General features: G+C 35.2%; 1 protein-coding gene across 3 annotated transcripts; it reads right to left on the bottom strand.

Moving 5' to 3' along the window:
- Positions 1 to 855: 855 nt before the first annotated feature.
- Positions 856 to 7,355, bottom strand: Prl8a3 (prolactin family 8, subfamily A, member 3). Of its 3 annotated transcripts, none has more exons than XM_039095278.2 (6): positions 7,278 to 7,312; positions 5,281 to 5,452; positions 4,452 to 4,490; positions 3,354 to 3,452; positions 2,137 to 2,316; positions 856 to 1,183 (listed from the first exon to the last, which is right to left on the bottom strand). In XM_039095278.2, exons 1-6 carry the CDS (start codon positions 7,310 to 7,312, stop codon positions 995 to 997), a joined length of 714 nt encoding a protein of 237 aa, XP_038951206.1. In that variant the 3' UTR covers positions 856 to 994. The 3 variants fall into 3 exon arrangements, with proteins under 3 accessions (XP_038951206.1, XP_038951204.1, NP_064464.1); XM_039095276.2 differs by having other exon boundaries at positions 5,281 to 5,456; positions 7,282 to 7,312; NM_020079.1 differs by having other exon boundaries at positions 859 to 1,183; positions 5,281 to 5,459; positions 7,282 to 7,355.
- Between the last annotated feature and the right edge of the window lie 2,979 nt (positions 7,356 to 10,334).

The following is a 10,334-nucleotide window of genomic DNA, read 5'->3' as shown; positions in this document are numbered from 1 at the left end:
TTTTGGTAAGATTTCAACCTGGTACAACCACTCTGGGAATGAGTCTGGAGGTTCCTCAGAAAATTGGACACATTACTACCTAAGGACCCAGCTATATATCTCCTGGGCATATACCCAAAAAAATGCTCTAACATATAACAAGGACACATGTTCCACTATGTTCATGATCATAGCAGTCTTATTTATAATAGTCAGAAGCTAGAAAGAACCCTGATGTCCTTCAACAGAGGGATAGATACAGAAAATGTGGTACATCTACACAATAGAATACCACCTATCTGTTAAAAACAATGACTTCATGAAATTCATAGACAAATGGATGGAAATAGAAAATATCATCCTAAGTGAGTTAACCCAATCGAACAAACAGACAAACAAACAAAAATAACCAAACAAATCAGAAGGGTGCGGTAAGGGGAGAGGATGGGGGGAACACCGTACGAGGGAGGGGGAAGGTATGGGGGCTTATGGATAGGAATAACATTTGAAATGTAAATAAAGAAATATATCTAATAAAAATAAAATTTCAAAAAAAACAAACAAAAAATCAAACAAAAAGTCTCACATGCTATGCATTTAGTGATAAGTGAATATTAGTCCAAAAGCTTGATTATCCAAGATAGAATCCACAGACCACATGAAGCTCAAAAAGAAGGCCAACCAAAGTGTAGATGCTTCAGTCTTTCTTAAAAGGGGGAACAAAAAATATTCATAGGAGGAGATATGGAGACAAAGTTTTGAGCAAAGAATGAATGAATGACTTGCTATTCAGAGCCCGCCATACCTGGTGATCCAGCCCATGTACATACAAACACCAAACCCAGGCAGAAAATATTGCTGATGCCACGAAATGCATGCTGAAAGAGAATCTTTTTATTTTTTGAAAGAGACACATTGTACCTACACATGCATTTGAAATGTATACAATTAAAAGCAACTGCTCAACAATGAACTGTCTTAGAGCATAGCCCAAGCAGACATAATAAATGTACAATTAGCAATCTTTCCCAGTTATGAGACATTTCAATATTCTGAGATGATATAGAGTGAACTTTGTATCATCTTCTAGACAGTTGGAAAGGTTAAACACTGCCAAAAATTTGTGATTTTTGCTACTTGATTTTAAGAATGAAAGATATCCCCAGCTGGGAAATTCTTCCTTCATCTCTGCTGTAGGAGAGACCTAAAAATCAAAATGATAATCAGTTACTTGTTGATTACATTGTTAGAGTTTCCTTTCTTCTTATTCCTTCTGTGCCCGATCAGAGAAATACATTCAGAAATGTGCTGCTTCCACCAAAGTTATAAGTTTTCATTTGTGTAAACCAAGAGACCCTCAGGCAGTTAGACTTTTTGAATCTGTGGTGAAGACTCATGTGCATTTCTTTAACATGAAATTAATTGCAAAGGAATTATGCCCTTTCAGAAGCACTGAGAAAGTAGGAAATTTCTCTTTGATTCTGGACCAATGGAAGAGCTCACATAAGTTACTCATTCAGAAAATTCTTACATGTCCTTTCACATGTATTTCACAGAGGCTGATATGCACAAACATTCTACTAAATCCAACCTCCATGAGGTCTATGTATAAAAATCTCACAACTTAGGAGGAACATATCATAATTGTGACTGAAGGACCAGAGTTTCATCCAACCTGGAAAGGTGTACTTTAACTGCCAAAGAGGAACATCTGTGTTTCATTCTTTTCCCTACATTGGAGAGTGACGAGAAGCATTTGTAAATATTGGAGATGCCAGCAAACTATTAAGAGCAGTGGTTTTCAAATTTTCAAACTCTGTCACCATTTAATATATTCCCTTATGCTCTGGTGACCCCTAACCATACATTTATTTTTATTACTACTGAATTACTTTAATTTTGTGAATTTAAGTATTGTAAAGAGCTGACATGCAGGATATCGGTTATATGACCCTTATGAAAGGGTCATTTAGTCCTCAAAGAAGATATGACCCACAGGTTGAGAAACACTGTCTTATAGAATGATTGTGAACAAGATCAAATATGTATATTTCTTCCTGGAGATATATGGTATTTTAGAATTGATATTTGTTATTCTTGTTAATTTCCACACTCTCCTATTTTATGAGTGAAAATAAACTCCTGGGAAGGGCTCACCTTGGTGAGTATCCACCTAAGGTCATCCAGAAGTTGTCTGTTGTTCTCTTCCAGATCCTTAGCTTTAGAGAGGATAGTTTCAGGGACACCTTCCATGGCACTCAGTTCAATTACTAAATGGAGGAGAGGGCTGATCCATGAACCCACAAAATTGATCAACGTTTGCAAATACACTTCAATCTGTGAAACACATTTGAGCAATTGCATTAAATGGTTTCAGTTTAGCAGCTTAAACTCCTATAATATATATGTAAAGCTGTATTGAAACCTGTCTTTATTATGTGTATATGACACATGTATAGAAGTTACATACTTTGGCATTGTAACATTTAAACAAGTATATTTTCTAAAAACTAAAACAAATACTGGGGCTTTCGTGTTAGCTGATTTCTGAGGTTAGATCATCATATTTTCTTCGCCCTATGCAACTCTAAGAGTTTCCTTTCCAGTGACCTCTTTATTATTTGGTTATTCGTTTATCAATTTTTAAAATGGTTTTTGCTAATACTCAATAGGAACCAATGAGGCTTGACTCATAATAGATACAGGGGTAAGTGGTTAAAATAGTTTTCAATAGGGGATTCATGTATACCATATATATGGGAAGAACTATATCACACTAAAATAGCACTGATATGACATGTATAACTTTCTGTCAAGATTTTGGAAATTGTTGCATCCAAAACAGCATAACCTATTACTTCACATGATTATTCTGCTCATTTTGTTTTCAGTTAAGACATAGAGAATAATAGAACAATAAAGAGATATGTAAAAAGAAATAGAACAAGGAAGATTTGAAAATCAAAAAGGAGGATAGTGTTCAGTAACATAGAAAGCTATCATGTAGAACCCATTAGTAAATAAATTATTATAAATAAATACAGACATATTGTTATCACTGATGGAGGAATGAGTATATATCCATGAACCGTCAGTCTGTCTCAAAGATTCCTAAACAGATAGCAATTAAATTTAGTCTTTGGTCTTTCCTTAAATACCATTCTGTAAATGGTATATTTAAGCATTTGCTACACGGTTTTTTGGGTATTTGATTTTACTTATAATTTATCAGTACTAAAGTGATTATTTTATATACTTTACCTTCATTTTTTCTGGATACCTTATTATTGTAAAATGCCTGTAATAACTGACAGTACCACAGACACAATGTAATGCTTCTGGAGTTCTGTGAAAAACCCAGTAAGGAAACTCACTTCAATATTTATTCCTTTATTTTGGGGTCTTGCAAGAGTTGAATGGCAGTAAGTTCCAGTTTTGACAACAGTCTCATCCCACCTCATCAGTTGTGAATTCTGCAAATGAAACAAAAAAACAGAGTTCAGAAATCATAAATAAACATATGAACAGAATATTAATGCATTTTGTTGGATCTTTAAATTTTAACGTAAGTAATTCACAAAATACAGATATTGAGGAATTAAGAAACTTTCATGTAGGGGTTGGGGATTTAGCTCAAGAGTAGAGCGCTTGCCTAGCAAGTGCAAGGCCCTGGGTTCGGTCCCCAGCTACGAAAAAAAAAAAAAAGAAACTTTCATGTAGTTTTGTGTCTATACATTGTACGTGAAATTTAATTTAATTTTTCATTAAAATTTGAATATTTAATTCCTTCCTCTTTTATTCACTTTTCTTCTTCACTTTCAAAAGTCACACCAAGTTAGGCAGATGTTAAAGAATCAAATTTATGAAAATCTAAGTGATTTAGTTATTGCCATTGTTTAGTATTTCAGGATGAAGAGATAACACACATTTATTTAGCTTCCTCTTTTCTGTCAATAAGAACTGACATTTCCTTTCCCAGACAATGAAAATATAAATTTATTAATTGAAGTTGAAGAATATAGCTTGCCATGGTTATAATAGTTTTAGAATGAAATTGTATCACAAAAAAAACTATTTTACAGTAATTTCTATGTAAGCTTAAAGCCAACAATATATACAAATATTAGTTAATAGAATATATTGAATTAGTCCTTGTATCATTAATAAATATTTAACTTACTGCATTTATTTAATTACTAATTTATTACTCTAATGATGCAAAAATCAATGTTTTAGCAATAATTTAATAAGAATTAATGGTTTAAAATTATAAATAATTTAATAATTAATATTTACTTATCTTTATTTCAATTAATCAGCTAATTCATGAATAATCATGAAGGTTAAGAAGTTGAAACACTGAATATTAAGAACAGGAAATACAAATGCTTTACAATGCTTTCTTTTCTAAAGCACAATCATTGACATGAGGTTCTTATAGGGAAGCGGCTAGAAGAAAGCAAGGTACTTACAAGATCTGCAAACTGTCTAGATGAGAATTGGTTCTGGTACTGAGTAATGTTAAGGAGAGAGAAATAACATCTAGTCAATAAAAAATATGACAACAGGTTTATTCCTAACAGAGACACATTCTTTTGAGGCCCATCACATTGAAGGTTTGCCTGTTTCTATAGTTGCTTTTCTTCTGACTTTGAGAAATGACAATTACTGAAAGGGGAATGGATACACTCTTACTTCTGCCCTATATTAATGAACTCTCATCACTAAATACCTTTTAATCACAATTGCTAGATTTGTGGTCTTCTTGTAAGATTAGATTTTCTCTCTCTCTCCCCTCCCTTCCTCTCTCTCTCTCTCCCTCTCTCTCTCTCCCCCCCCTCTCTCCCCCCTCTCTCTCCTCCTCCTCCTCCTGCTCACTTCCTTCCATTCTTCCAGTACTTCTTTCTCGCCACTTCAGCTGTTTCACTTTATCTTTGTTACAAATATATAGTTCACTCTACTATACATATTTTACAGTATGTGCCTTCAGTATGCTAAATGAATATGTCAATAGAGTTGCATGATTTTGAATACAAAAACAGAAAATGAGAGTTATTCCCTAAGCACATTGTAAAAGTTTTTATCATAATTAATTTCATCTTTTAATAAAGTAGAGAAAATATATTAATAACATTAGATACTATGAAATTTCATGGCACTGTCCAATTGGCCCTGTCCTTGTTTCAGTAGTTTGGGCATCTTTTAACTATAAGCTGTATTCTCAAATAATTTTTATCATGATGTTTTGCGTTTCTCATTCTCATATAGTTCAAGTATTAGTATGGAGGTTTAGGTACTTACGAATTCTACATATAAGTGGTGAGCAAGATTACGGAGGTTTTCAGCTTTCTGGATAGCACTGTTTACTGTTTCCTCGAGAGGGTCCCAGCAGCCACCGTCTTCCACCATACATGCAGGAATTGATGCAGCTTTCTCCCACAAGAGCAAGTTTGAAACCACCAGCATCAGGAGTGTGCCAACTACATAGAAACAAAACCCAACTTAGAGATGGTGTATTAATCTGAGTTCTCCTCAGACCAGACTGTTGTATCTGGCCAAAGGATTTTAGTATTTAGATTTTTTTTGTGTGGTTGGTTTTTGTTGTTGTTGTTGTTTTTCCATCTTTACTTTATACTGGATAGCTGCAATGGCATATAAAGTCACTCTCAGTACTTAGGCAAGTAATTGAAGTTTTCTGAAAAATAGTTTAAGGAGCAGGTTATTTGACACATTTTGTACTGTATAAGAATTGTTTCTGAATTTACAAAATCTAAAATTTAAATTAGTTCTATACTTGTATTTTGAGTCATATATTTTAAATGGATTAGTATCTTTGGAATATAAGCTCATTTTAGTTACCAAACTCTTGAAGAATTTGCAGTTTTAAATCATCATATCTGATGTTAATATTTTAGAAACTGTGGCACATGGATAAAACAGTTTACTTCATTGCTTCCTCTATAAACTGGACAATAAATACAACCATAGTAATCACTAACAAGGAATTGAAGAGAAGTTGTTCAATATATGATATTAGAACTACTAACATGATAAAACTCCATTAGAGATTTTTTTCCTCAAAAACTACAGATCATTCTTTTTAAAGTTGATCTGCCCAATAATTTTGTCAGAAGATTAGACTCTATGTGATCTTGAAAGACCTCTGAAGTGGGGAGATCCTCACTCAAGTCTCGGGATGACTTGACCACCCCCCAAGAACTAAGGAGAGAGCGATCTTGATGCAATCAACAAGAGGTTTATTGATAGGGATGACAGAAGCCAGTGCACTGGGGTCGAAACTCGTATCCCACACAGGAGTAGAGGAGTTTGACCTTGAATGGTTGGAAGAAGGGGTATTTAAAGGAAAAACCATACAGAATCACAAGGAAGAACCTCTAGTTTCTCATAATTGTTAACGAATCACAAGGAAGAACCCCCTGTTTCTCATGATTGTTCTTTACGATTTTAATCTAACTTTATGTTTAACCAGTTCCTGCTACTATGGTCAGCTGGTATTATGGTCAGCTGCTATTATGGTTAGCTAGTTTCTGGAACAAAGTGGCTGAACCAGCTGGTGCAATTACTCTTTCTGTGATCTGCTAGTTTCTGGAACAGTCAGTTCCAGGGCCCGCTTTTGGCTTCAACTTTTGTCTAGGGGGCAATTTTAAACTTTTTCCTTTCAATCTGAACATATTTAGGTTGTGGAAAGCTTACATGTTCAGTTTGTTTTTCTAATGGGTTATTGTTGGCTAAGGTAGAAGTCAGAACACCAACTATCAGTATTTTTATTCACAATCATAATTCTATTTCTTCTGCCTTGATGATCCACTGATTTTACACACTCAATGTGTTCCAATATCTAAAACTCCAAAGCATTGTCCATTTGGATGCATTGCTTTTTGCTCAGGAGGATGTCTTTTGTATTGGAAGCTGCTAAATGTTTTCCATCAGTCCCACTCATTGGACACCAGGAACATGTTCATATTTCTTTCTCCTCAAGAGAGAAGACAAGACAACACAGACTCTCTTTGAACATAGCAACATGTTTCAAATTAAATGATATTGAAAACTACTAATCCAATTGTCTCCTGTAGCCCTGTACAGTTTCTTTGAAAAAATAATTTTAAAGGTAATATAAAGTCTATGCAGTAATCTACCCCTGGAAATCCATGAACAAATATCTCTTCATGCCAGATAGAACATCAAAGATTGCAAATAAAGAATTCCATTAAAATAAATTTATGAAACCCCTGAATTAAATACTTTTACTAAGAGAGCACAGGTGTGGAATGATTTACTTACAGAAGGGAGGTTGAGTCAATGCCAGCTCCATCACTGAGGAGTTCCTAAGCAGGATGAGTTCTGTCTCTGAAGATCTAGTTCACTGGAATTGTACATTCAGTTAGTTTCCTGATCCTATATATTCTAGTAGATAACCCTCAGGGCACGCACAGCCATGCGACAACAAGAAGTAACTTATAGAAATAGTCTTTCATCAACCATGTCATATATCTTTAGGGGATGTTAACTGTTTTGTTACATCATACTTAATATCTGTCTGCATGTTTTCTCTTTGGTTGTTCCTACATGTTGATCCTTGTGCAAATTATATCTGAACTCTCTGAAGCCACCTCAGCTGCCTTATTTGAGATCATCTTGTCGGATCATGAGGAAATCATTGTTCATGATTACGTCCCATTACTTAGATTCTAACATTCTTTGTTTCATCTTTTTCCTAGTATTTATTAATAGCGACATAGTCTTCCTTGAATATTTGACCAACGTATCATAGCATTAGTAAATTATCCATATTGTTATGAATTCTTTAAAGGCTAACGAATTAGTGGCTTCTAGACTCTGGAATCTAATCAACATTGAGGGATCTTCTAACTCAATGCAAACAAAATATCATAATATTGTTGAAAGAGAATACTTGCTGATTAGAAAATGAAGTCAAATCAGTTGGGTCTAATATTGATACAAAAAAAATACAGCTATAAGAGTATCATGAGGGATTTTAGAAGCCTACTGTAACATAACTGTTGGGAAAGTAACTCTGATCTACAGGTCATTGACATATCAGAGATTTAATTCCATATAATGTGATTCTCGGGGATCCCTTTTGCTACACATATTTCATTTCCTTTTTATTAAATTGTTTATTTATTTACATTGCAATGGTTATCCACATTGCCCTTCAACCATACTGAAGTTCATCATTCCATCCCCCTTTCTATTTGAGGGTGATTTCCCACAAACCCAGCCCACCAACCTTATCCCAGACATCAACAAACTACTCTGGAGCATCAATTTTCTACAGGTTAGGCACAATCTCTCTCATTCTGTCAAACAAGACATTCCTCAAGTACATATGTCTAAGGGGCCATGGACAGTGTACTCTATGTATGCTCTTTGGTTGGTGGCTTAGGCTTTGGGAGGTCAGAGATGTCCATGTTAGATGAAAGCATTGTTCTTCCTTGGGGGGTTACCATATATTGCAGCTCCTTCAATCTTACCCCTAACTCTTCCACGTATTCCAGGACCTCAGTCCATTACTTGGCTGTAAGAATCTGCATCTGACTCAGTCAGTTGCTGGTAGAGCCTCTCAGAGGACAGCCATGTGCTCCTGTCTGCAAGAACAACATGAGGTCAGTAGTAGTGTCATAATTTGGTGTGACTGCATGGGATTGATCCTAAGTGGAGCTCATTGCATGGACTTTCTTTTAGTCTCTGGTACATTTTTGTCCCTGGATTTTATTAGATAGGAAAAATTCTGTATCAAATATTTTGAAGAATGGGTGTCTATATGACTCAACTGGCTGTTATGACTATCTATTGGAGGTGATCTCTTTAGCTTACATCTCCCCAGTGTTGGGCATTTCAGCCTATAGTCACTCCCATTGAGTACTGGGTGCCTCTCACTGTCTCCCACTCCCTACTCCTGCATATTTAGATTCATTATCCCAGCTCTCTGGGATTCTGTCATGTATCTTTCTATATTTAATACTCCCTCCTTTACCCATACCATTACCTTCTCCTACCCAGGTGCTTCCCTCACTCTGACTTCTGTAATTATATGTTCCTACTACTAAGTGGGACTGAACTGTCCATACTTGGTCCTTGTTTATTATTCAGATTCATATGGCCTGAAAATTGTATCATGAATATCTTGTTCTTTTGGCTAATATGCACTATCTGTGAGCATATACCTTGCACATGTTTGGGGTCAGGGATAACTCACAGTGGTTGACAGCAATGACTATTCTTCCAGAAGTCCTGAAGTCAATTCCTAGCCAGCATGTGGTCATTTACAACCACTTGTACTCTGATCTGATTACCCCTTTGGGTACATCTGAAGACAGAGACAATATAATAATATCTATAGCCTAGACTCTCAAAGTTTCTTTAAGACCTGCATGTAGAATCCTTTTAGTTTTTTTACCAAATGAGTAAATGTGTAGATGTAGGATTTATGAAACAGAAGCTTAACAGAAGTTCACCACTTTTGCAGACCTACTGTCACCTGCGTCTAGACAAAATAAAGTGACTTGATGATTCTGCATCCACATGGACATTATTCACAGATAAGCAAAGGTATTACACAGAATGAACAAGCCTTGAGGTTATATGAGTGGTTTCTTCCAAATCATAAGACTGTGTGGAGTAGCATGGATGAGATCATTACTTCTGTTGCAAACTTATAATCTAAAGACATCCCTCTGTACTCTTTAGGTTGCTTCTTTTCAGACCAACATAAGATCATTAAGAGGTTGAATTTTGCTAAGGGAATTGGTTCCATTCAGACCTGCCAAAACTTTTGTCTCTTCAGAAGTCTTTTAGCATTCCATAATTTCTTGCTTGGTCTTATGCTGTCTAGTTGTTTATCTGTCCACAATATTTTAGGAAAGGGCTCTGACCTGGATTAGTAATCTCCTCCCAACAGACTATTTTATTTTCAACAACATGTTAAACATAATTTTCATAAACTGAAACAGAACACTGTAAACTTTATGTGACGTCTACATTTTTTCTTTGCATACATCACCATGACCCTATCTACATTAGAGAGTAGTATACAGATGAGTGTAAAAGAGAGAGATAATTGCCAACTACTAATGCTTTTTGTTTTTTTCTTTTTTTCGGAGCTGGGGACTGAACCCAGGGCCTTGCACTTGCTAGGCAAGTGCTCTACTGCTGAGCTAAATCCCCAACCCCTTTCCAAATACTAATGTAAGCTGTATCTTTTCTTTTTTATTCCTTGATCTATTTTCTCATTATTGCCATGTTATTTTTTCTTCATGATTTTTGATTTCCATGATTTCTAATCAACTTGGATAATGGATGAGGGCGGTTCC

Source organism: Rattus norvegicus, chromosome 17 (assembly GCF_036323735.1).
Source record: "Rattus norvegicus strain BN/NHsdMcwi chromosome 17, GRCr8, whole genome shotgun sequence".
NCBI lineage: Eukaryota > Metazoa > Chordata > Mammalia > Rodentia > Muridae > Rattus > Rattus norvegicus.
This window is presented reverse-complemented; position numbering and strand designations above follow the sequence as displayed.